We start from the raw sequence: 27,120 nt of genomic DNA, 5'->3' as shown, positions 1-27,120 counted from the left end.
CTTGAGAGATCAAAACTCAGATGCCTTAAAATACCAAATATTGTGATCTGCTTATAAAAGAAGTTTTATATTGCAGTTCTGGTTTGTCTCTTGATTTTTTTTGCTTATCCCACTTTTATATGTGTGTGTGACAGTGAGGGTGGCCAACTCCATAATTTTTGCAGTGACTGCAAGTAAAGCCTTTTCATGTTGCAAAAATTCTCACACCCACCTCTACTAACTCCTTCCCAGCAATTAATTCTGCCAGAATGTTCTCCCCACATAGATTTGTGTTCATCCTTCAATCTCACCACTGCTGCTTCTGAGAGTTTTTCGCCCTCTCTCTCCCAGAACAGTGGGCGCAGTTGTAACTTTTCACTTCTTCTTCATCTGTTCCTTCTGCCCCAGCAAGCACTTCAGGGGAAGGAAGAGTGAAAGCCAAGGAGCTTTTCTTCCTTCCAGCCAGCTGAGAGGAACAGGGGGCAGGGAAGCTCAGAGCTCATCCATGCTTCAAACCTGAAGAATCTAAGAAGTGCAAGTGTGGGGACAGGGCTTCTGAGCTATATGTTCTATTGGTTTCTCTGCTTTGTTACGCTGATGGTTGATGCACCTCCTCTTCTTATGGATGTGAGCAGTGGTAGAGAAAGAAGACAGCATTAGGTGTTAAATTTTGGTCCATATCATTCTAGTTACCTCCTCTTCCACCAGGCTAATGGTTAGCGTGAAATCTCTCACTTATGACCCCTGATGGTAATGCCAGTTTTGCACCTCTTGTAGTGTTGTAGTACTCCTAACTCCCTCTTGCTCCTGGCATTACTTCAGTCCCCAGAAGCCACCCTTGGGACCTTTAGGCCCAGTAGCATCCATGTCACTTTGGTCTCTTCCTCTCCACGGAGAGCTTAGGCAGCCCTGCATCCCCTGGGAGATAAAGGATGGGGCAAAGCAACAGCAGAGGCCGGTGAGCAGGGCCGAGAGGGATTTGTCCTGCGGGGAGGGACTTTCAGTGAGGCAGAGGGCTGGGGAAGAAGAACTTTGTGCATGTGGTTACAAAACCGGCACATGCTGTGCGTGATGGATAGGTAACTTCAGTGAGTTACATGTCCAGTTTGTTTCAAGTGCCTACTTTGTTAGGAATAACTAAGTCCTTCAGAGCAAGGAACGCTGCGGACAATGTATGTTATGCTGCTCCCTAACTTGAATGTCTGTTTTTGACAGAAACCGAGGTGTGATTTCTAAAAAGGTGATTCAGCCTCCGGGAAAGGTACGCAGCGAAACAGCCCTGCCAAGCCCTCCGCCCGCCGGAGTCATTTCGAAGAGATTTTCAGAGGCATCTCCCTCTTGCCCTCGGGAGATGCTGCCCCGCACCCGCGGGAAGGCGCGGCGTCCGCCCGGGAGCCGCACACGGGGCGCCCCGCGGCCACCTGCCGCCGTCGGATGCGACACCTGCGGAACCACCGGAGCCCTCCGGGGACGCCGAGCTCTCCCGGCCGGAAGCAGGCGCAGGGTGGCGGCGGGGCGCGGTGGCGGCGGCAGGTGTCCCTGCCGCCCCTCGGGCATCTCCCGGCGCCGGGACGGAGGGGTGCGGGGCAAGAGCCGCTTTCACGGTCGCCCTCCCAGGCGCCCCCCGCTCCCGCCGCCGCCGCCCTTGGGCGCTTGCTCCGGGCGTCCGCCCGCTTCCCTCCCCGCCAAGGAGGAGCGAGCCTCCCGCCCCCACCTCCGCAGGAGCCGGGCAAGGCATGTGCCTGCGGGGTGGCGCTTCCCGGAGGCTCACCAAGCCCCAGGCGGGCTACGAGGCGGCCGCGGCCGCCCGCCGCACCATGCCACCGCCGCCGCCGCCGCCGCCGCCGCCGCGGCGGCTCCTCCTCTCCGCCTCCCGCGCGGGAGCGCGCCCCGCTCCACTCCCCGGCTGCCGCCTCCTGCAGCAGCGGCGGCGGCGGCGGCGGCGGCGGCGCTGAGGGAGTTGCGCGGGCTCTGCCCGATGTGGCAAGAGGCGATGATGATGAGGAGGAGACGCCGCTACCTGCTGGAGCGGGCAGAGCAGGCGGGCGGCGGCGGCTGCGGGGCGAGCGGCGAGCAGTCCCGCTCCCGGGACTGGCTCTACGAGTCCTACTACTGCATGAGCCAGCAGCACCCGCTCGTCGTCTTCCTGCTCCTCATCGTCATGGGCGCCTGCCTGGCCTTCCTCGCCGTCTTCTTCGCCTCCGGGCTGGTAAGAGACGACCTGCCGGTCTGAGACCCGTTTGCCGCCCGTCCGGCATCCCCGCTCCCGCCGCCGGGCATCCCAGCTGCCCGCCCGTCCGGGCATCCCCGCTCCCGCTACCCGGTATCCCTGCTCCCGCCGCCGGCTATCCCGGCTGCCCGGCATCCCCGTTCCCGCCGCCGGGCATCCCGGCTGTCGCCCGCCCGCCCGCCGGCATCTCCGCACCGGGCGCTCTCCGCCGAGCGGAGCCGAGCCGAGCCGAGCCGAGCCGAGCCGGGCGGGACGGGACGGGACGGCGCGGGCGAGAACCGGTGCTGCTGCTGCTGCTGCTTCTCCTGCGGAGGAAAGTTGGTGGCGGGAGGGAGGCGGCGGGGTGTTTGCGGCGGCGGGGCCCGGGGACACCCACCCCCCCACTTCGCCCAAACTTTGCTGCCCGGTGTTTTGAGGCGGCGATGGAGCAAGCGGCGGCGCGATGGGGCGAAAACCGAGTCAACAAGCGCATCCAGTTTAATTCGCTTAATTCATTGTCGCCGCTGCCTTCCAACTGGCAGCTTGGCCGTCTTGGCCTTTGCGTGGCAGCGCTTAAACCGCCGCACAAAAAAAAAAAATAATGCAGTCCGTACCAGTGTCCGAAGTAACATTTTTATGGCAAGTAAGCAGGGGCCGTTCCCACTTTGCTCCCCCTCCCCTTATAGCGTTTTCTAGCGTTTGACCCATTTTCTGAAGAAAGCTTTTGGGGCAGCGCAGCCTTCGTTGTTAAGGGAGGTGAAGTTTGGTCGGTCGGATACCTTTTCTGCCTGTCCATGGCGGGGCTTCCAGCCTTCGGGAAGAAAAATATGTCACAGCGGCAGATGACAGTCGCTATCAGTTTATCTCACCCAGAAATCTGTGGCGTTTTGCCCTTGCGTTGAACGCAAAGGAAAAGCTGCAGAGGGCAGTAAAATTCTTGCTCCTTACAGAGTTTTCCTGCTGTTAATAATTAGAGGCAGGCTGTTTGCATTTACTGTATACTTCTGAAGTAAAGAATGGGGATTTGAGGGGGGTCTCGGACTTTTTATCCTTCTTTTTTTTTTTTTTTTTTAAATCTTCTAATGGTCTCCTGGAAAGCTTAATGTTGATTGAATAGAGCTACTGATCTCTAAGAGCAAGGATGAGTAGGTTAGTATAATATAATGGATTCTCTTCTAGAGGCACTGCATATAACAGCGTTTGCTTCAGCAGACAGAGAATCCTGCTTTCTTGCTTGTTATGACCAAACTTTTGTCTCAAAAACTGCAGGAACGGCTTGCAGGATTGGCTGAACTTGGAGTTAAGTGCTGTTTCATTTCATTTTAGTATTTGTATTAATTGTTTTTTGAGCTTTTTGTTTAAAGTGCCATTCCTACTAAATACAGAACAGTTGTAAAAGAGCTAATGTGAGGCCAGGAACGGTGATGCCTCATAATTCAGTTGTTTACTGCCTGAATGTTTCTATTTTGGAGCTCTGTGTACAAAATATGAATTCAGCATCTTATCTCGTTACTGGTGTGTTAACTTGGGTGCTTGTCCATTGGGGCTGAAGGGACCAATGATGGAAATGGAAGTGCATCAGATATCGAGGCTGAGGCACAGTTAGGTGCGGAGACGTACACGGCAGAACTTGGGCTTGACAGTGTTCAGCATTAAATTTCATACCTTTCAGTCACAGTATGATGTACAGCTTGTTTACAAGTTGCACATGCTTATTTTCGTAATTCCATTTCTTGAGGTAAATCATTCATGGTAACAGCAGTAGCATAACACTGGGCCCAGATCGAAGGACTGCTGAAAGTTACAGAAACAAAACTATGAGCTGGCCAAATCTCACCAGACGTTACTACTTCAGAAAGAGTGAATTTTATAGTTCAGTCTGCCTTTGGAATTCCAGACATACCGGAAGAGGAAAAAAAATGCTTTTAAAACCTTTTTCCTGAGCCTTTATCTTCCTGTGGCTAACAACTGGACGGGTGAGTGGAGAGAGAGGTGGGGTTCATCCTTAAAGTTTCCAGTCAGCGGATGAAAGTAACTTCATGCGGAGAGAAAGCTTGCCTATACAGAATTCCAGCCACAGGATGTTGGGCAAAATCCTTTGGAGCCCTGCCCAGAGTTTCACCTAAAAGCATTTTATTATAGTCTAGCTCTGGTTGAGTTTGTACTTAAAATATTCCTGAAGGTTTAGATCTGTTTCTCCTGCACCTGAATAAAGAATACTCATTTTATATAGCTGCGGAATCCTTAGTAATTTTTTTTTGTGCCTGATGGTACGAAAGGGGCAAGCAGTTATGAGTGTCTGAGCCACAGGAGACAATATTAATATCCTCGTCTTTATTTTGCGCACCCAGTACGCATGCAATTGTTTTGACAGAAGATTTAATTTTGTAAAGGAGGAGCAATGGAAGTGAAGTGGGATAGTTGTGTGCAGGTCTCTGCATTTGAAGTTAATCTTTCTTAACAGTTGTTTCCTTTAGATTTCATACAAAGCAGTTAAGATTTTACTGAAAGTTACTGAAGCCCGGTGTGGAAAAAAAACTCCCAAATGACTCACCGTAACACTGGATTCGTATTTCTCACTTGTACTTCAAAGAACATCTTAGAACATAGAATGTGGAATCGGACACTGTTCAGAAAAAATGGATATTCGTGAAGCACGAACCATTTTTATGTTCTAGGCTTCCTTAAAAAAGCCCCGAAACCAATGGAAGTGAGAGGCTTTCCTTCTACTTTAATTTTTTATTTGGTTGTTAAAATACATCACTGTGGTGTCTGAGTTGCTGATTTTTTTTTTTTTTGGCAATGTATTCTTAAGTGTTCCCAAACATAGCCAACCACACAGGGATGTATTCCACTTACTCAGCTATTTCAACCTGTCAGAATACGAGCTGTAGCCTTCCTGATTTCAGATGAAAGATTTATAAAAGCTGTTGCAAAATTACAGTAAACAAGATTACTTACAAAGTGTGCCTGGAAATCTGATTACTTTCAGACAATGTACTGCTTTTGTTACTGAGAGAGGTTTCTTGGGAGGTTTTGCTTTTGCTTGTTTCAGAAAAATATTGTGATTTTGACCTTTGGAATTAAGCACTCATCTCCTCAGACACTAGATAGAAGACTCCCGGAGTCTGCCTGAAAGTTGACCATTCACAGCTTGGACTTCTAAGTAACGTAGTGATAGTACCAACCTTTGAATTCCCTGTGTCAAAGTACCCTCTGTGTTCCTCTGTCCCTGGCATGAACTGAAAACTGGCAAAATGAGATCAGTCATCCATGTTTAGCTGCTGCGTTAATCGATAGAGAGTAAATTATTTTCCCAAACCTGAGAAAGCCTTCCAGTGCTTAGAAACACCGGAGGTCAGCTTAATTTTCTGTCTGGTTATTGTCTTCTTCTTTCAATATAATATGAAGGACAAATTCATTATTTGCCCCCCTCTCTTTTTAGTACTAAAAACTTATGACCATTTTTAGTGGTATCTGGAACAGTTTTGTCTCTGGCCAGAGCATATCTATTATAACTGCAATTTGTAGGCCCAAAAAAAAAAAAAAAAGCCATTTTAAAATTCATAATGTAAAACGTGAGTGTACCTGAAGTATCTGCAGTTGTGGTGTTTTGTTTCTTATGCAGTTAAGCAAAACTCTGACTGAAAACAGGGATGATGCCCAAATTGTACAATTTAGTGGAAGGCCATAACTTCATGTATTTTCCAGACATAAAGAGTGCCCTGTCCATAGATATAGATACAGGCTTCAATAAAAACCTGCAGTTCAGAGATATCATAATCGTCTAGCACAGATAAGGACCTTGCGGTGTAAGTGGGAGAAGACCCAAGTCTGTCAAGATATTATTTCTGTCCCTTTGCCCAAAACTCAAGGTCCACCAACCTACTGCCAGATATACGTGTGTTTTCTTTTAGGCTGGACTGTGCCCCTTGCTCAAAGACGGGAAGCCCGCTATGCAGCGTTTACCTTTAACACTGGTCCGTGGTCTTTATCTGTCTCCAGAATCCTTGCTGCTACATGTGACCTTGTAAAGCTCTTAAGATGTGGTTGTCTATGTGTTGAAGTTTGTTGATGTGCAGCTGCATGCTTCTCAATGGTATCATTGGCCAAGTGGAGCATGTGTTGGGTGAAAAGTGCTTCTACAATGTGGCATTCTGATGCCTTCCCTCTTCTAAAGCACCATGAGATGGTTTTGCTTTAGCTGTCTAATGATTGCCTGTGATGATCCCCCCCAGCCACTTCTTTGAAGTTACTGAAAGCTTCCATGATCATGCTGGTAGGCTCAGTTATGATTCCTGAACCCAAGAAACTGAAGGTTGGCTGCACATCTACATCGCTGACCTGCCCGAATACCTTCTGTAGCAAAAGTGGGAGTAGGCAATCATTCTTAGAGGAAGAGTGCAATTAATGAGGGAGGTGTACCTGCAACATGGCAGATGTATATTCTGCTGGAACTCGTTTTCTGGCATCAGACTGTCTCAATTTACCTTCAGCTGATCCTGCAATGGAAGCCAAGGTAGCTGCCTCATTCTGAAGGAGCACATTAAAACTTTTTAGCTGCCAACCTGGCTGGCAGGGAATTGTCTCTGCATAAAGAGAAGAGCATAAGAAGAGTCCTGTAAGCCTCCTGGGGCTTCAACTGGGAAGCGCCCTTGATCAGAATGACAGCAAATCCTCCCTCCCTCTAATTGGTCTTACTTTGTCTAAAAGAAATCCTTGCTTCTTCTGGTAAAAACTGGGCATCAGCCAAACCCTTCCAGATTTCCATGATCAGAATCTCATCCTGAAATGGAAGGGGGAAAGTCTTCAAGTCTACGTGGAGAAAGTAGCTTTGGAAGACACGTTGCATCATTCTCATCACAGTGTCTCAAGGTGTCTGCAGAAGGCTGTCTGCGGCATGCTTCTGGTAATGTTCTCATCAGTACTCTGGATCTGAAAAATTCATCCATCCACACCAAAAGGTCACCACACTGATGTTGTGGTGATGTTATATCCCTATTCATGAGATGCTCTGTTATAACCTAATTGCACAGAATAATACAGCTGTACTGTAAGTTCACTTGTACTCTCAATTCTAGGAAAACTTTTGAGATCAGCCCTGTGCAATTTAAAGCTTTTTTGGTTCAAGAGCACCAACTGTCCTCCCAAAGTCCAAGAATACCCAAGGTCTCAAAGCATTCCTTGCAATCTTTGCATACAGAAAGTAAGCCAAAGAATCTGCTATACAGTTTTCAAACTCCAGCACATCCATTCCCCAAAAAAGAAAGCTAAGTCAAAGCAAAGGTAATGAACCAGGAAAATCCTTACTAATTGAAGGACAAGCAGAGACAGGGTTGGTTACATGCTTGATGCTGTGGTTGTTGCGCCCAGGAGGTATCCTACCTCTTCTCAAACTCATTCTGCCAGCTTATTGCTACTACCAAGATGAACAAGAATTCAAAACAAACATTAGTGTATTTATAATGCCTTTCCTTTCCTTAATTCCAGCTATAATTGAGCATAAAGTTCTGCTTTCAAGTCCCTTATCAAAATGCTCCATGAGGAAATCCTATGTTTCTAATTTTTTTTCTTGTCTCTAGGCTCCATAATATTACAATATATTCTTCCAGCTATAGTTGCTGGCTATAGTTGCTGGCTATTTGATACGGTCTTAGGATGTTGCCGCCCCTGCCAGACGTTCCTCCCAGTGGGATCTTTGGTTGTCTGAACATGACTTCTTTAGCCAGTATTACCTCTTTAGTCAGGCCTGTAAAGGTTGCTGCATCTTCCTGTCTGAAGCAGGAATTGTCCAGCTTTGTGTCTGGTTTCATTCCTCGGTACGACATCACTCTGGGCCTTTTCTTGTTTCATTTGCTAATGACACTCCCAGTACATCTGTGGTTACTTTTAATGCTGCTAAGAGCCTGTCTCATTTGCCAGTCCCTAACAAGCCTGTGAACAGAGAGCCATCAAGATAATGAGGTGCCGGTGGCAATCTCACTTTGCATACCTCTGTTTCATCCTTCACATCGAATAACCTGAATGCTGAATAAGAACTCGATAAAACCATAGGTATGGCTATGTTGGAAAAATGCTTAACCTTAAACTGCAATCCTAAAGTTTTGTGGATACCCTGGCAATGGAAAGCTTATTTAATGTCACAAATTGTGACTCAAAACAGTGGATCCACAACTCCTAATCAATACTGCAGCTGACAAAAATGACAAATAACACACTGACCAGAGCTGCTGTTTCCTGAGGTGCAATGGGCATAAGACAGATGATGGATTGGGCTATGATTGTCTGCTGTCTTTATCAGCATCAAGCCAGGTATGTGGATTCACAAATCATGTATTGGCAGCTTCATAGTGGATCTGCCATGGACCGGTGAATACCTCTCTGCGTATCTTGCTTAAATTTTTAAAATTTGTTTTCAAGTTCCTTGTTGTGGACAAAGGTATCTGACCCATTAGTGGGGATCTTAAAACACCTACAAAAACGATGAATAGGTTTCTTTGGTTGAGCCTTCAAGAGGTCTCCCAGATTAAGGATGTTAACCAGAGATCACAGTCCCTACGTTTATGCTGTGAATAAGAAAACTTCTCCTTGTTGTAATGGTAGCAATCACTGGAATCTTCCAGACTGCACCATGCACCACTCCAAGCTGATGGTGGCATGGACATTTAATGCAGATAGAAGTGATCTGCAAATCTCTTGAGCGGCTGGTGTGCCAGCGTCATGGGGACAAAGTGCAGCTGAACACCTGTAGTGCTTCATCCTGCACCTGCATCCCCAGTCATAGCCAAGCTGTGATCCCAAACAAGCTTAAGTGCTGCCACAGTGGCTTCTGCATATTTTAGAAAGAACTGAGTGAGCTTCAGACTTATTGATATGTGATGATGAGAAGATGCCAACAGATTAAACTTCTGTTTTGGAGCATCTGGACCTGAAAATAAGTGAATTAGCGTGGTTTTGCCCCTTTTCCCTGCCTTCTCTTTTTTTTTTTTCCTTTGAGCATCACTCCTGATCCTATTGAAAAAAACCAGCTCCACACATTTTCTTCTCCAGATCTTTTATTTTTATGTCTTGAATAAGCAACCTCCGGACACTGAACCTTATTCAGATGATGCCGAAAATTCAAGGGACTGTTGCACCATCTGTGCAGAGGAGTGTAAGGCTGTCTCTACACGTATCCTCCCAGTTGTCTCCTTCTCCAGCCTGCATAGAAACATTTTCTTTATCTCTTGTCTATAAACAGAACTCTTGTTCTTAGGGGTGCCCACGTGTTATAAAAGTCCCTTGCTGTTCCTGGTGAGAGCCTGTTCCAGGCTTGTGTCTAGGAGACGCAGAAGGAGCAGCACCCATCACCACTGGCCTCTCAGCCTTGCCCTCAGGTCTGTTGGCTGAGCATCCACTTCTTCCACCATCCATGGTTCTAGTTTTGAAGTTTTTCTAACCTGGAAGATGTGCTCCAGAGTGCAGGAGCAATGGTTTCTGGTTGCATGCTCAGAGTGTGCTACAGAGGGCAGCTGGGATAAGATGTGCTCTGGCCCAGATGTCTTTCTTTTACAGCTTCAGGTACAACCAGTCTGATATTTGATCATTGGAAAGTCCCAGGAGATCCCATGTGGACTGATGGCTTTTCAGAGTCACTCACTGGAGTTTGCAAAAGTAGTCAGAATTTGCTTTTTCCACCTGCCTTCTCAGGCAGCTGAACTGTGTGCTGTGGGACCTCTTAAATATCCTAAATGCTATGGCATGCACAGTGGACCTGCCCACTGGCTGTACAAGTGGGATTGCTATCCTTCCATTCCAGGTAGAATTTCTCCATCCATGCCTCCAGTTTGCTGGTACTTTGGTCAGCCCTGCAGGAAAATCCTAGGAAGACTAGATTCCCCCAGCTCCTTTTCCAGCAAGACTGAAATCAGGCTGAAGACTCAGACACTTTATTTCTGCTGAGACGTGTGTTAGGGAAACAGATACTCTTTGAACTTGGCTCAGCACCTGTTTGCTAGTGCTCCTGCTCTCATCGAATCACCGAATCATTTATGTTGGAAAAGACCCATAAGATCATCGAATCCAACCGTAAACCTAACACTGCCAAGGCCATCACTAAACTATGTCCCTAAGCACCACATCTACATGTTTTTTAAATACCTCCAGGGACGGTGATTCAACCCCTTCCCTGGGCAGCCTGTTCCAATGCTTGACAACCCTTTCAGTGATTTTTTTTTTTCCTAATATCCAATCTAAACCTCCCCTGGTGCAACTTGAGGCTCTTTCTTCTTGTCCTATCGCTTGTTACTTGGGAGAAGAGACTGATCCCCGCCTCTCTACAACCTCCTTTCAGGTAGTTGTAGAGAGCGATAAGGTCTCCCCTCAGCCTCCTCTTCTCCAGGCTAAACAAGCCCAGCTCCCTCAGCCTTTCCTCATATGTCACTCCTCTCGCTTTATATACCCTGGCAGGTGGATGGATTCCCTTTCTTTGATGCAGCCCACTGTGGTGGTCTAAGCACAGTCTACTCTGGTCAAGACCTAGGAGGTGGTAGGTTGTTCAGAGCAGTAGCTGGTCCTGTAATCCCCACTGGCACCCCACTAGCTTGCGCCAGAAAGTGGCCACAGTCTCTCACTGGGATCGTTTTCTGCCCCAGTGAGTCCAGGCGATTTCCAAACCCGACTGGTAGGTGGTGGGATTTTAGACGCTTCATCAAGTGATGTGACATCTAAAACAATTCACCAGATTGTTTTTGGTTTCTTTGATTTTTAATATATTCTTACCTTTGCCTTAATGAAATGGGATAAAAGTACTGGTTAAATAAATCCTCAGCTAACACTAAATAGAAATGCCTGGATTTGCAGAATCTCTTTCACTCTATTTCCTATGAGTGTGTGTGAAGTTTTGCTCCTTTATGGAGGTGTTATTTGGCACAGTTATATTTCAAATGTAAGCTAACATGTTGGTTACCTTTATTTGAAATTTTATCATTATAGAAGTAATACCCATTGCAGAACGTGGGCCTGATCCTGGAGTCAAAAATGAAATAAGAAATCTCTTTGGCTTGAAGTCAGTTGAACTAAGAGACCTATAAGAGTGTGGAAAGTGTCCTTAGGGGAGTAAATTTTAAGAACATTTTCTGCAATAATAATAACTGTGTTTAGTAAGTAACTGCAAAACCTTAGGAAAAACTTGAAAAGTAATTACACAATGACAGTAGTGACTTTTCGATATTAAAACTATTTTTCATGTTACCTTATTATGCCGATATGTTAAATCTGTGGAATATTCTTGCAAAATGTATTTTTAAAAGACCCGGTAGAGAAAGAAACCTAAGCTTACCTTTTTCTTCATTAAACAGACCTTTAAAATGAGCACTGTTTCCTCATATGCTGAAACTCATGTGCTCCCTGGTTCAAAGTTTGTGATCCTTACTTTTAAGCAAGTTCCATCTTGACGTTTTTTCTTGATTACAGCCAGATTCTCCTGTTATTATGTCAAGAGTAAAGTAGTGAGGGAAAGCCACCTTTTAGCTTTGGTTTAAAAGTGACAGACAAAACATGTAACTGTCAATATTAAATAGCTCAAAGAATCAAATGAGTACCTTAATATTTCTGACTTCTACGGGTCTATATGGGTACAAGGAAAGCCATAATTTCACTTTTAATACGTGTACAGTGCAGTTAATCTGAAAAACATGTTTTTCAGTCCTGTGAAGGACTGTATTATCCATAACGTTTAACTCTTGTAGTTCTTTCCACAGTGACATATTTTGAATATATTTAACTGCAAAGCATGCATTTCTCATAAGTGTTTTACTCAATTTATCTTTGTATTTATTGGAGAGTTTCTTCAAGATTATTTTGAAAATAAGAGGAGGAAGGATTTTGAGAACATCTGCAAAACAAGCTAAACTAAATTATTAAGCCACATTTGTGAAGGGGAATTCAGAACCAATACAAGTAGAATAAAGCATGCAAGAAGGATATGTTGATTTACATTTACATTAAAAATAATTGAAATTATATGAGTAGGTGATAATTACTTCTGGAGCCTGAAATAATTAGTTTCATCAAAGCACAAACTTTTGCTCACTTTGCCCTGTATTGTCTCAGCCCTCTTCCGAAGGGGACATTTCAGGGAGCAGAACGTAATTAACTGTTGTTGCTCTTTGGAACATGGTTTATCTCCTGTGGTTGCCAGCTAGTGTCATCGGGTAGGACAATTTTGTAAGTGCACCAGCTGAGTGTTGTAGCCACTAGGAACTGGGTTGGACCACCTTTTTTTTCATAGTCTGTTAAATGTCTTGAAGTAGAGCTACTTTTGATAATTGCCAGCCTGAGAGAAGATTGAGATGGTGCTGGATGATGGTAAAGCATGACAGTTCATGTTCCCTGACCCCCTGCGGGCCCTTTGAACCGAAGCTTGTTAAATAAATGGTTGTATGCACCGACATGTTGATTGTATATGACATGTGGTTAACAAGATGAGAGGATACAAACTGATGGAAAATAAATCAAGAGAGAGAAAACTGCCAATGTGCCAAATAAGGATGTATAAAGAAATAGGAAAAGCTGCTTACTTTTCAGGTTGGGTGCATGGGGTTTGCACAGGGCATATTTTTGCATATAAAATATACAAGCACACAGACTCTGCTAATTATGTTTTTGGCAGGGATAGGTGTCTGTCCTCTATCCCATGGCATACAATACAGTAGGAATGGTCACAGGCTCATGGAGTTCCCCAGCCAGGCAGCTCAAGTGGAGGTTGTTCTCTCTTGCTCTGAGGTGGACAATACCTTTTAAAATCAAAAGAGATGTATCAAAGGACAGTTGTGCTCACTTCATGCAGAGAAGAGAAACCTTAAAACCAAATGTTACTCCATCAGTATCAAGCTACTGTGTTGCAGCTTTGAGCATCCTTGGAAACCTATCTTTTCTAGTTCTTTTGCATTCATTTGGAAGTGGTGGTGGTGGTAGAGCCAGAGTTGTTTACAGTCTTCATCATGCATTGAGGTGGCATCATTATGTTCTCTCTTGTTTATTCTTTTCCTATGTTCTGCATTTTGTGTTGGTTTTTTGACTGCTAGTGAGTTTTCATGGGTCTACCTATGATAAACACCAAATATCTCAATTTCTAAGTGTTAATAGTCAACCAAGAACCCCTTCTCATGTGTACAGAATTAGGATTGTGTTGTCTGAGCCGCATCACTTCACATACATCTCCACTGAAATTCATCTGCCATTTTCTTGCTCAGTAGTGACTATTATGAGATCCTTTTGTAATCCCTCGTAGCTGGCCCTCATCTTTGTCAGATTGCTGTTCATCCCTTTTCCCAAATTTTTATGGATATGCACAACAACATACACCCTAGGATTCTTGAGGACTCTTGTGGGCACTCTGGGAACTTTAAATAAAAAAAAATAGCAGGATAGACACCAGACCTACTGGTATTTCCCTTAGTCTTTGAGAGGGGTCCTGGAAGAGACTGGCGTCACATCACATTCCTGTCTTTGGATACTGGGGCACTTTTGGTTGGAGGTTACGTGTTACCACACTTTTAGCTCTTTTTCCTTTGAGCGCAATTGGCCCTTTCTGGGAAACCCTATCTGCTTGTGGTGATTCTTTTTACATTTCACATTCCTGCTTTTGTCTGTAATGCCTTATACTGATACTTCAATTTGAGACAGATCTTCTGATGTGTTCCCCCTGCATAGAATATTCTGGAATGAGAATTACCCCACGCTGAACAAAAATACAAAAAAGATACAAAAAAACCCCAACTCCTTTCTGCTACACTCGGCTCTTCTCTAACTGTTGTTTTTAGTACCTGCATCATCTGTTTGGTTAGAAGTCCTTTAGCAGGCTGCCAGCTCCTGTTGATGTTTCAAAAAGAATTTACTACTTATTTTTATACTCTTACAAATGATTTCTCAAGCCCTTTTCTTGGCCTGCATTATTGAGTCTTTATATTAATCCTGATAAATTTTATGATCCTTTATATTATCCCCTTTCAGTTTTTTTTTTTTTTGTTGTTTTTTAAGATAGTTTTTAGAAGCTTCCCTGCTTGGCTCTTCAGGCATTCTAGTTGTGTTTTGGTCTTTCTCAAGTCACTTTTGGGAACTGATTAGCTTTTGGCCTGTCCCTCTGAGTTTTATAGTGTCTTCAGGCCACCTACAAAGATTTTAGGCTGTAAGCTTCTAGCTCCCCCTTTCAATTTTAGTGCTTGGGTTTTGTTTTTCATTTGTTCGCTTAACAAGGTTTATCATTGTTATAAAGCAACTCCTCAATAGTGATACTTTATGAACTGGGTTCTTTCCACTTCTTGAGATCAGATTGAGTGTTTTCTCTTTCTTTGTATGGGTGTTTTTTAGTTTCTTTGTTTACTTGTTTGTTTGTTTTGTTTTTTCATTTGTGCATGAGGCATAGACAGTGGTCTCAGGTTCAGTCTACTGTTGCTATCCTTAGCTAGTCTAGCTGGGAGTCACTGAATTATCCCTTGACCTGTTGAGTTTTCTTCTTTGTCAGCCTTTCTTATCTGTGTTTCATAGAATCTCAAATAGTTTCCATCCTGGTTGGGTAAGCAGTCCTCTAGGTAATTTATTTTGATAAACCTTTGTTCAGTCTAGTTTTTTGTTTCATACAAGCCTTTCTTCAATCTCTGCTGAAGTGTTTGGCTTTCATTCTTTTCTGCTTTTTCAGTACTCTGCTCTTTTTTCCCACCAAGCTTTCAGTAAGACTATTGTATAACTAATATTGTTTCAACAACAGGCATTTTAGTTCTTCATCTAGCTTCTTAAGCTTTTAGTTTATATAGAAGAGCATACACTTTCACAAGGGTGTTTTTTACTTCTCTGCAAAATTTTTAGAAAGAGAGACTGTCTGTTCTGGCTTTTCTTTGCCATTTTGTTCTTGCTTGAGTTTAATCAACTTCTATCCTTTCCTATAGTTGAGAATTACAGGTCTTCACGAGAAGGAACTTCTTTTCTTTGAGGGTGGCAGAGCACTGGCACAGGCTGCCCAGAGAGGTGGTGGAGTCTCCATCTCTGGAGACATTCAAAACCCGCCTGGACGCGTTCCTGTGTAACCTGCTCTAGGTGACCCTGCTCTGGCAGGGGGGTTGGACTAGATGATCTCCAGAGGTCCCTTCCAACCCTACCATTCTGTGATTCCATGATTCTGTGACATTACTGCTTCTCTTAAACCACATACTATGTTTCTAAACCTCTTCAGTTTGACTCTTTTCCTATGGCCTTTGAAGTGCCAGCAAACTCATTCTTTTCTGGTTTAGATTAAGCTCAGCTACCTTCTAGAGGCTCCCCCTCCCTATTCCCAAAATTTCCCTATTTCTTTGAATTCCCTTTTTAACACATTTTCTTAGCTGCTCCTTGAACTTTTGCTTGTCAATGTGTATCGTTTTGGCAGCCTTTCTGGCAATGTTCCCATAGTTCTCTGCTTCTTCACTAGCAACCAGTATTTTGCCTCCAGAGCTTTTCTTTTAACCTTCCTTACATTACTGTTAGTTGCACAGGAGCCATGGCCTTTGACTCTTCCTCAGGACCTCCAAGGAGCCTTTCCAAACCCCCTGTGAGGTCTGACGTTTTTGCATTAAGCAGAGAAGCCTGTGATCTCTGGTACGTCAGACTTCGTGTTCCTGATAATCATTGCTACAACACTGAAGCAGGCGAGGTTGACTCATAGCTATCAGGCAAACTTGGAAAAATCTGGATGCAATTGTTTTCTTCTGAGTAAGTGGGAAGATGGACAACATCTATATGTAGTTGGACTCACTAGAAAGAATGGTCTGGCAAAAAGTACTTGTCACTGTAGTCCAGCACGTAGGTGGTCAGAAGGGTGCTCACAATACCTACAAGGCTGATCACTGTATTATCACTATTAGTCCTATGTGCTAAGTAGGACAGACCCTGTAAAGTCACAGAATAGTTCCTCTTGGTTTCAATAGAATTATTGTGCTGTTGCAAAATGCCACTCTTCTCATGTGGGAGGGATTTTACAGCACACATTGTTCATGACTTTCAAGTATGAGGAGAGGCTCCAGGCGACCAGAATGTCATCTGAAGTCATTTGAACAAAGTCTTACTACTTTAATAGTGGCACACTGTACTAACAAATACAAAATGATGTAGAGTCTGGCCATGAATGCAGAACTGCTTCTTGCTGCTTATATATGACATCGCGCAGCAGCTTGGCAGTTGTAACGCTGGTCAGAATTACCCGATCCATGTGATGTGCAAATTGGTGGAGTGATTGCAGATTAGCGAGGGGTCAGATATCACTGTGTGCTCACGGCAAGCGTAGACTGCACATCAGGCTCATTAATAGAGAGAACTGACTTTCTCAAGACAGCAGACATCATGAAACAACTGGGTTTGAACTTGATGCTGTTATCATTGGTCCACCAAGCCAAAGAGGGAATGCTGAATCAGAGGGAAAAAATCTCAGGCATGACATTACATAGGGCCTTAGTGAAAATTAAAAGCTTTGTTGACAGAAACTTTAGGACGGTTTGATTAAAAGGTACAGTGCAGTTAACTTTCTGCTAGTGTCCTTGAACATGTTGCACAAAGCTCAATAACAGCTTAAAAAAAAAAAAAAAAGGCACATGGGAAAGCTTCTAACCAGGCAGCTAAGCAAGAAAAACAAGCAGAGCTTTGTGTTATGAAAGCTAAATGACGGGCATGAAAGGCAGGAGAGTTTTTCTAAATTGTGGATCAGAAAATACCATGTGGGCTGCAGCTGGCCATAAGACACTGCACCATTTTTGAGGTGAAGATGGACTAATAATGATGGAATTGATGGAAATGAAATCTGAGATGGCCAGCCAAAACTTTTCAGTTGTTGTCCTAAGCGATGAAGTCCTAGATGAAGGACTGTACAGCTCCTTGGCCAGGAGCAGGGCACGGCACCTCCTAATAAAATGGAGATTTTTCCAGCTGTCTAGCAGATGGCATACAGTGCAGTCAGCCGTCAGCAAATTCACCAAAATATAAAACCATGGGATGAGAGTCACAAGCAGCCAAAAGACTTTTGCAGGTTTTTGGCTTTGTAGAGAACTATTTCTTGAGGTGTTAGAGAACTGAAACACTGTCCACTTCTACAAAGGGAATGGTGATGACATGTCTTCTGAAAATTGCTGTGTTGCTAATTCTCTCAAGTACTGGAAAGGGTTTACAGGAAAAAATGAGCAACTTTTGCTACAGAGGTGACTAAACAGATTATTTCAGTCAGTTAGTCTGGTTAAAGGAAGGTGTTGTCCTGTTTTCGTGGAGGAGTCAGTGAGCTAGTAATCCTTAAGCCCTTTTTTTTTTTTTAACACTCAACTTTTTTGAAAACAGATGTATGAAATCATACATAGTTTTGAAGTCTGAAGAACATTGATCGCTTATTTTTATATTTACATTTAGAAAGTGTCTCTCTCATCTCAGAAATAAAGTGATTTTAGCAGAAATTTAATGTAGTAAATTGTTCGAGTTCATTCTAAGTGTGTGGTATTTCAGATCCCAGCAGGCATCCTCTCTATATAGACTTCTGTCAAATTCCAGTAGATGAAAAGAATAAAGGAAAAAGTACCAAAAGAATGAGGGACCACGGCAAAAGATTTTATGCTAAAACTGGTATTTTAAATGCGTGTCTGTTCATTTTTATAGAATACTTTGTCAAGCTGTATGATTTTACGGAGAACAGTGAAGTGCTCTACAGCAGCTTTGCTGCTTGAAATTAAACTGAGGCCATGGCATTATCTGGAAAGAACGGGATGTAGAATGAGAGAAGGTTGTGGGCTTTGGAAAGATGAGTGAAAGTGATTCTTCAGATTTTCGTGGTGATCAGATTTTCGCACACTTCTGAAGAATTTATGGGGATTGGAAAAAATTCTACCAGTAGACTTTTTAATTTCTTCAGTAATTAAAAGACAGCAAGCTAGGAAACACCCAGGAAGACAGAGCTGTCAGGCAAGATCCGTGTATTGCAGGCTTAGCCATTATGTTAGAAAGTGTCATGCTGATATTTTAATTCCATTACCTCTGGTGTATTCTAATTTCCGAGGCTAGCAAAAAAAAAAGTAGGAAAGTGTTTTGGGGTGTTTTTTTTCCCCACCTCCTTGGGAAACAGAACAGTTAGCTTTCAGGATTTGTCCTTGCATCCAACATCATCTTTTAACCTCTGAAACACGCTGATGATTGCAAATATTGATCAGGAAGCTACAAGTTTTAAATGTCCTACTCTCAAAGTTACAAATTCATAAGATTTAGTTCCTCTGAAGTAATAGGAAAATATCGTTAAAAGTAGTTTCCAAAATAAATCCCTGCCTCACATGGCCTGCTTTTGGTGACCTGACAGTAATGTGTGTTTTACAGGCAGGACTGTAAAAAATCCCCCCAGTACACATTAAGACTTTCTAGAAAGGATTTGAATTGTAATAACAATTTTTTTCTCGTATATTTTTTGATTGCCTAATGTGTATACTGTTCTGTCTTTAAATTTCGTTTTTTACTCCAGAATTCACAGTGTAGAGTGCTATCGGAAGGCAGGTTGCACCATCGGAAGGCAGGTTGTTTTGTAGTCACCTCAGACTGGTGACGTCCCGCTGCAGCCAGTGGGGCTGCGTTCACTTACTGGTGATGAGGAGCTGATACATCATGGTCTGTTTTTTTCCCCTGCATATGTTTATACCAAAACAAAATGCAAAATTGTGCAATAGCCAACCAGAGAAGGGGAGAAAGCAGAAAGAAAATTTTAGATTTAGTGATCAAAATGGCTAGGCTGAGTGTTGAGATAGGTGTATGCTTAAAAAAAAAAAGGAAATTGACTGATCAGCTGTTAATCTGGAACAAACATTTTGATGGATTGATCTAATGATAGAATACATAGTTACGTGACCATAGATACGCTCTAAACTAAACTCTAAACTGACACCTAAATACTCTTGATTTGTTATGAAGCAAGATTGTCTCAGAATGCACAAGAATTTACTTTTATTTTTTTTACTGAAACGGAGAAGTGTGCTGTTGAAGTGCATGTGGATATTCTCGCTAGTATATTTGTAGCATGATCGTTATCGCTGAGATACCAAATTGCCACCATTTAAATCTGTGGTTTTTCTGAGTCTCGGCTTCCTTGAGGAGCTTGCGGGTTCCTTCGATGCGGCAACCTTTGGCTGCATGACAGATGATGCAAGGAACATAATGTTCTGTCATCAGTGAAGGGACTAATTCCTCTGACCTTGTAACAAGAGATTTGCAATCCCACCTGGAAGTGCAGAAGTCAAAGGTGGAAGTTAAATGCTTTTGGCATTGCCTGGGCTCACATTGGTTGTGAAAATCAATCCACTGAAAATCGATTCACCATGAAAATCAATTCACTGAAACAAATTTCAGAGATGGGAATGATCAAAAATCACAAAATTCAGAGACATAAATCAGTAGCTCTTGCTACTACTAGTTAGGTTTTATATTTTGTCTCGTACTATGCAAGATTGCCTTGTATCTTACTTCATACATCTCTGTACCCATGCAGACACTTACCTCTATGCCTAACTTTAAGCCCAGAGATTTGTTTTCAGTATGATTACCTGAGTGCTGGAAAGCCTTAATGAGTGTATTTAATATCTGGAAGTTTAGTGTTTGCGTTTCAAAGTTAGCACCGTCACTTACAGTGTCTCGACTCTTCTTTTGCTTATACCCTGATCATCAGTGCTGCAGTAATAATTGCTTAAGCGTGTGACTCCGTAAATTTAAAAGGCAAGAAAGAATAAGAAGAGTTGAAAGACGAGCTCCGCCTTTTGTCGGGCAGGGTAGGGGACGTGAAAGATAATCTGCAGGCTGCACCGTAAGATGTGGACTTTCATCATGGTGTTTCCCCCTTGTGTTGAACCTGCCAGCGTCAGCAGGGAGGAGAACCTCAGCTGATGCAGAGAGGTGATCTGCGTCTCTCCTGCCGAAATGCGGAGGGTTTTGGATGAGGTTCGGCAGCCGGTTTGTGTGTGTGTGGCAGGGGGTAGGCACCAGCATGGTGGTGCTGGGCTGGCAGCAGCGGGGAGCGTGCAGAGGTGCCTGATGCCGCAGGTGGGTGTCGCGATGCGCAGGACCACGTGCAGTCAGGACCTTAAGTAAAACAAAACAAGTCTGAAGAGAGGAAGGGGGCAAGACCCTTACATCAAGTGTTTCTTTATAGATGCCGGGTTATAAAACTTATTACACCTGGAACACCCCCCACCCACACCCTCCGCAAAAAAAAAAAAAAAAAAAATTGCTGGCAACATTTGCAAATTCTTCCAAATTTACAAATTTACTTCTACATTTTTCTAAATTTTACAAAATTATTTGTAAATTTTTAGTTTTCCTCTAACTATAAGACTGTCACAAGTCTTATACGCATAAGAAAGGGAAAAAAAAAAGTCACATCAAAACTCTTTTAAGTAAAGTATTTAAATTGAAACCTCACCGATAAACAAGATTTGTCAGGGCACTAAGGGCGCAACGACAAACTACAAGACTAGGGAAAAAGAAATGTTATTTATTTGTGCTTAGACAGCTTACAAATCATCAAATAGGTACTTTCAGATTGTTGCCAAGATTTCACCAGCGTGAATAAATGGATGGGAGGCTTTTCTGCATGAAGTGTGTGGTTAGTGGAGGATTTTATCCTGTTACAACAGTCGCATTTGGGGCCTGCTTTTGCAATCCTTTTTGCTACAAATAAGGCTGTTAAAATTCATAACAGCTGCCGGAATGAGTAAGGATCCTAAGACCAGACTTTGATACAGTGCCGCTGTACTTCAACCAAAGATACTTTTCGACACATACAGGAATATAAAATCAAATATTTATTCTTTTTTAATGTACCCATCACTAGGTGATTTAAAGATATTAGTGTAGTAACTTCTATGTAAGTTCTGTAAATAAATTTAAATATTGTTTATTCTGAATCTCACTTCAAGTTAGATTCTCGTCCTTACTCGGGGTGGCGTTTGCGCATTTTGAAGTAAGCAGTTGCTAGGAGAAAATGTTTATTTGTAATCTAGAGCCCATCCTTCCAGAGAAATACTTTAAACAGAAGCAAAATATATAGTACCTGGCAAAAATCTCTGTCAAAAAGGCTTTTATGGAGTTATGGACACATAGTTGATTTGGAAGGCATTCTGACAGCTGCAGTCTTCAATGGGGAGGCTTGAATTTCACCTGAAAACCACACTAATCAGAGAAATCTTTTGAATTCTGGAGCAGAAAGGTTACGGTGCTTCTGCAGATGGGGTTTGCCTTTTAATTCGCTCAGTCCTACAGGCCTGGTGCATTTACATTTTTTTCAATCTGCTTTACTCCCCAATTTAGTATAAGAAGTACCATACAGTAGTCTGGTTAATAGTTGTTTGTGAAGTTAATACTCCAAATAACTGCTTCTTTCGGTGAAAGAAATCCTATTTTGATTCAAGTCCCTTTTGATATTCAGCCATGTCTTTCTGAGATCTCCGTGTGCCATCAGTTTAGAGTATGTTATTGCCGTCTGACCTTTAAGTACATTTGTTTTTAACTTCCTTTTCGTTTTCCTCTGTTTCCAGGAAATTGAAGACCATGTGGCATTTTTAATAACTGTTCCAACGGCCCTAGCAATTTTTTTCGCTATATTTATCCTTGTCTGCGTAGAACCTGTTTTTAAGAAGCTGCTTCGTATATTTTCTCTGGTGGTCTGGGTATGTCTTGTTGCCATGGGATATCTCTTTATGTGTTTTGGAGGAATCATCTGCCCCTGGGACCAGGTAAGACTGTCATTTTTATTAATTTTACTTCATTGGGTACATTTCCAAGAACCATTCTAGGCAAAAGTATTCACATAAATTTTTGTGGGACATCTCATAAAATGTTTTTGTGATTAAGTGTTTGCATGCTGAGACTCCCCGCGTCTATTTTGTAAGTACCAGAGAGATGTGCATACTTGGGATATGGAAATATTTGAAGGATTTAGCTTTTATATTTTTAAGCTCATTTGCATAACGAACATTTGATTCCAGTCACTGATTTCTTTGTATAGTGAATATTTGATTCTAGTGACCGATTAACATGGCAAAAATGCTGGTTTTGTTTAAGACTGCTATCTTCTTCAGCTTAAAATGTTTGAGCTCTTAGTGTAGGCTTTCTGTGGTCTTCAAGATGTTCTTTAGCAATGTGTGAGAAAAAAGGACTGGGAGTTTCCTTTAATTTCTAGGGAAATAAATGAGTAGAGAGACAGTGGAGCACACTTCACATTTTTTAAATTTTGGAATGAAGACAAAGCAAAAATATAATTGCATTTTAATAGCAGCACTTTTGAAACATCAATAAATGATGTGCAGTATCCAACTGATTGATTCTTATGTGTTCTGCCATACCCTTTTCCTTTTCCCAAGCCTCTCTACATGGGAATACTCCTGATACAATAATTGTAAGACCCTTCGAAGGATGGAAAGAAGTCTTTAAAATATATATATATGTCTTTTGAAAATTTCATGCTGATTCCATGAGTTTGTTACAACCTTTAAATGGTAGTGCTGTATCTGGGATGCCTTCTAGGTATTTAAGATAAACTTGAAACAAATTCTCTGACTTGTTATTCAGATCTTGCAAAGACTTATGCAAATACTGAACTTTAAGTATGCAAGTAGTTCCTTTAAAATCTTTCATTCAAATTATTTAAATTACTGGTGTATGTTGGTGATATTTGTTTTGGAGACCTTACCTTTGTGGGTGACTTCTATATTCTCATTTTCTTGGAGGAAGGTTCAGGGATTAGCTATGAAACCGCCTTCCTGTCCTTTTTTTTTTAAGTATTTGAAACTAGCAAACCAGGGCACACTTACATGTAATAAAAAGCAAATCAGAATATATAGTATTTTTCTCTAGATACAGATTTCACAATGGGACCCACTGTATCTTTGTGATATCAAGTCTAGATAATTCGCATGAACTTACTTTTTTGATTTATTTATTTTCATTGCCAGTTGTGGGATGTCATGCTAGAATATTTCAGGCTTTCAAGCTTAGATGCAAATATTTAATTAGCCGTATTATTTGTTCATTGCAAATTCTACTGAGTTTAATTTTATTTCAAATATACGATAATGATTTTCAAAAGCATGTGGCATAAAAGAGATCTAAGAGGGATGCTGATGTCTCAGTCCCGGGGTTGTATTTAGGCTGTGAAGTCAGTTTGTCCTGCCTTGCTTTCCTCTTAGGAAAAATGTAGGCATTCCCACAGCATCCGAGGGACGTGGCTGGCCGTGTGAGGCAGGAAGGGCTGCAGAGCTCCGGGGAAAGGCATTGTCTTCCCGCAGGTTGCCAGGACACAAGTCCTCTGATGTTTCAGTCTGCTCCTCGCTTTGCGTGCAAGTGTTGCTTGGAGAAGAGGATATTTGGGAGTGAGCTGCACTGATTGCTCTGCCAGCAGCAGCCAGCTCCAGGCAGCTGCCTTGCCCAGCGCTGCACAGGCTTTTCCAGCCCGGAGCGGGCAGGGCTTTTCCAGAAGGCCTGGGCCCGGCTGCAGACGTGTGGCTTAACGCCGACGTGCAGGCGCCTTTGGCATCTGGTGGGAGAGGGCCTGGGGCCAGGTGGCCCCTGGCCACTGCTGGGAGTCAGAGGTCGTCTGACTCCCTGCAGTGGGACCCTTCGCTTCCCCAAAACCATATTTATTTTTTCCCCCTTTGAATAGCAGCGTTGTTTTGTTGATCACTTTTGTAGGTATACTTTTGCCTAGTGTCTGTTAAGAGTGAACTGAAAAAAATACGGGAATCTTTCTGGGAACTTGACACCTTCCACAATAGACTCATCACGGTGTGATGTTTTTGAACGCTTGTAAAAAAGCAGTGAGCAGTAAAATACTGCTGTGTGTTCCGGTGATGCTGGTGTTTTGATTGCTCTGCGTCAAGAATACGTAGGTCAATGATCAGTGTTCTCTCCTATAATTATACGTGAAAGCAAATCTGAAAAATCCTTCTTCAGTGATCACTGACAGTTTCTTTGTTGAAGTTTTACATTTTGTGAATTTTAAAAACATTTGGCTTGGCTTATTAGGGTGTTTTTGTTGTTCCTTTATCCTTTCTATGAAAGAAAAGAAATATGATGTAAAATTTGAATTAGTTCTGTTTCAAATATGTCTTTGTCAACAGAGCTGATTAGAAAGATATTAAAATAAAAAGAGCCAGTTCATGCTCACTTATTTGTTAAACAAGTGTTTTATTTTAATTTTCTTCAAATTACAGCCTAAGTTGTGTTCTGGTCCAGCAGAGTTTAAAAATACTCATATCTTTCATGTCTTCCGAATCCTAAGCTTGTTAAAAATATGGCATTTCTTGTCTACTAGTAACTACTGAAAGATGAATTTTCTGCATACCATAGTTTATAGAAAGAACACGTTATTCTCTCATTTATGCGCAAGCCTTCTCCCTTTAAAAGACAATCCTGCATCCTTTCAGTTTTGGCTTAATGATTTTAATGCTCCTTTTGGCTGTTTGCAACAGCTAAATGCAGTTTTTCTCTGTTGTCTGAAGGAACCTTAGGTGTGAACTTTTGCAGCTTTTGTTTACTATAAAAATACCTCTTCAGAGAGGCTATTTTGGTTAAGAACTCAATATATGTTTAATGTGGAGCAGTTCCTCCTGAGCCTGCAGGCACAGCTCCAATAAATTTGATGAACAGTGGAGGGCTGGAAATGAAGTGGCTGGTAAGGGCCATTGTTTTTTTTTTTTTGTTAGAAACCTGTGAGCTGATGTGAAATAAGTGCAAATCATAATTGGTTTCAGCTATCTTTTTGCTGTCCCTGCAGACTGCTTTTATCTGTCTGCATTTCCTTGCCTCTTGTTTGGCTGCAGCTACAGCTTGGGAGAGAAAGCTGTTATCAGGTAGGTATCTGGCCGCTGTTGGAAGGGGGAAGGCAGCACGGCCGTAGACGGTTACTCCATCCCTTGGGCTGGTCTGCAAGCCCCACACTGGCTTGGTAATTGCCTGCTGAGCCCGATCCAATGGCCGTAATTGTCACTAGGTTGCGTGGGCATAATCACAAACCTATCTACGAGAGGAGCTGGGATATTTACACTATCAACTGTACCAACCAACTTACCTCTTCGGTTGGTCCAAGCCCCCTTACTCCTCTGCATGGATGATGAAGAGAAGCAAGTACCTTGAGAGGGAGATGGAGGGCGCCTTAGTGAGGCAGTGGGTGGCTTTACCTGAAAAAAATTAGGGTAGTGATGGCAAATGTCTTTGGTACCTGACAGACTTTTTTAAAGAAGTGTGGCAACCCTTTCTTTTTGGTGTCAGCCCAAGTTTCTGTCAGTACCAAACTTGGCAGTGGAGCGCTTGGTTTTCCTTGGTGGCCCGGGGAGCTTGGATGCTCTGACAGGACCTATGCGCACTAGTCTGTGTTACAGCCCAGGAGGGAGGCTGGGCTGTCTGGTAGGAGTTGTGGGACACCTGGCCAGGGTTGGTAGGAAAGAAGTAGAGCAAAGGAAGTCACGCAGGGGCTCAGAGAGAGCAATTGCCTGCTGGCAGTTTTTTCCAAATCAAAGGTGTGAGCAATAATGCGTGGGATGGTTTCAGTGAGAAAAGGCCTAAGGATGATGGTTAGAAAGGTCCGTGTGGAGATCAGCGGTTGGTGTGTTTGGTGGAGGGCCAGTAATGCCAGGCAGGCAAGTTGAGGGTGTAGTGCTGGTGGAAAAAGGTGAAGTATTGATTTTGTTGTGTTAGGGCTTTTCTCTATTATAGAAAGGAGCACCTTTCCTTACAAAATGTAAATCCGGTACCTGTCTGTAGCGTTATGTGCCGGGGAATGAATTTAAATTAGTTTCCTCTCGTTTCACTGACAGTGTAGTTATTGTACCACAGTCGCCTTTCCATGTCATCCTCTGACACGTCTAATACTTCCTCAGCCTTTTATACGGGGTGTGTGTAAATATGTCATAGCACATTGATATCAATGGGTAAAAAGAGCTCTTAAAGCATACAGTGGATGATATAAAAAAAGAGAGTAATTATACAGCATTATACTAGTCTAATGAATTCTATCAGTGCTGGATTTTGGTATTCAATTCTACTTAATTATAAATACGTTTGCACAGCCCAGGCACCAGATGTGTTCCTCCCTGTCTATATTCAGTTACAGCACAAAAATTACTTCAAGCAGGATTTGACACTTCTGATTTCCGAAAAAAATTATCCAGCGAGTGATGTGTTTAGAATTTATGTTTGGCTATTTTAGCCTAAATGCTACTTTTTGATCTGAATCTAAAGCACTTTTTTTGCTTTATTTCAATGTGTTGGTATGGTATGGTTCAATCTGGGCCTTGGAGCAGCCCTGGTTTACGAAGTGGAGGCAAAATTTTGTGTATTAGTGTTTATAATTCTCATTTTTTTAATACTCTCTTGGCACCTGAGGATATCAGTCTATCGTGTGCTGAGGGGTGAGGGCCTGCACAGGCTTTCTACAGTCACGGCAGTTAGTTCCTGTGTTAGGCAGCGGGGTGAGCTGGATGGGTCCATGGAAGGGAAGGATTTTCTTTGTACGGGAATTACATCAGGTCCCATTTCTGCACCTTGCTTGGGACCTGCCTTATCTAAGGTCGGCCCCGGCGTAAATTATTAATAGCGTGTTGTCTGGTTAAGCAATGTGAAAAAAAAGAAGTTAGGCGTTTGAGAAGGAGAGCAGGGCAGGTGTCAGTGAAGTCCCTGCAGCACAGGAAAGCGAGGGTGAGTTGCTGTCAGCTGTACCGCTGGCTCAGGATCTGGAGTGTAGGGGAGACTTGACATTTTTTCAAGTTCCAGATTAATCAGACTATCAGGAATAAGTATCTTGAGCAAAGAACTAAAATCTTGTAGGAACATCATCCAGTACCTTGTAGGTGAAAAAGGAAAACCAGGAAGCTTGTATGAAGATATTGTCCAGCAGATGATACCGTGCTTTAGGAGCAGGT

At 42.9% G+C, this 27,120-nt stretch overlaps 1 protein-coding gene across 2 annotated transcripts in view; it reads left to right on the top strand.

The window, feature by feature from the left end:
* The first annotated feature begins 1,712 nt into the window (after positions 1 to 1,712).
* Positions 1,713 to 27,120, top strand: part of ADCY2 (adenylate cyclase 2) — a 226,179-nt gene continuing 200,771 nt past the window's right edge. The window contains exons 1-2 of one of the 2 annotated variants that reach the window (XM_074576250.1): positions 1,713 to 2,188; positions 21,742 to 21,939. In XM_074576250.1, coding sequence (XP_074432351.1) covers positions 1,958 to 2,188; positions 21,742 to 21,939 — 429 coding nt within the window. In that variant the 5' untranslated portion in view covers positions 1,713 to 1,957. The remainder of the gene's footprint in view (positions 2,189 to 21,741; positions 21,940 to 27,120) is intronic. The other variant, XM_074576251.1, reaches the window with a different exon arrangement.

Source organism: Larus michahellis, chromosome 2 (assembly GCF_964199755.1).
Source record: "Larus michahellis chromosome 2, bLarMic1.1, whole genome shotgun sequence".
NCBI classification, from domain to species: Eukaryota; Metazoa; Chordata; class Aves; order Charadriiformes; family Laridae; genus Larus; species Larus michahellis.
Note: the sequence above shows the minus strand (reverse complement) of the source record. Positions and strands in the feature narration are given on the sequence as shown.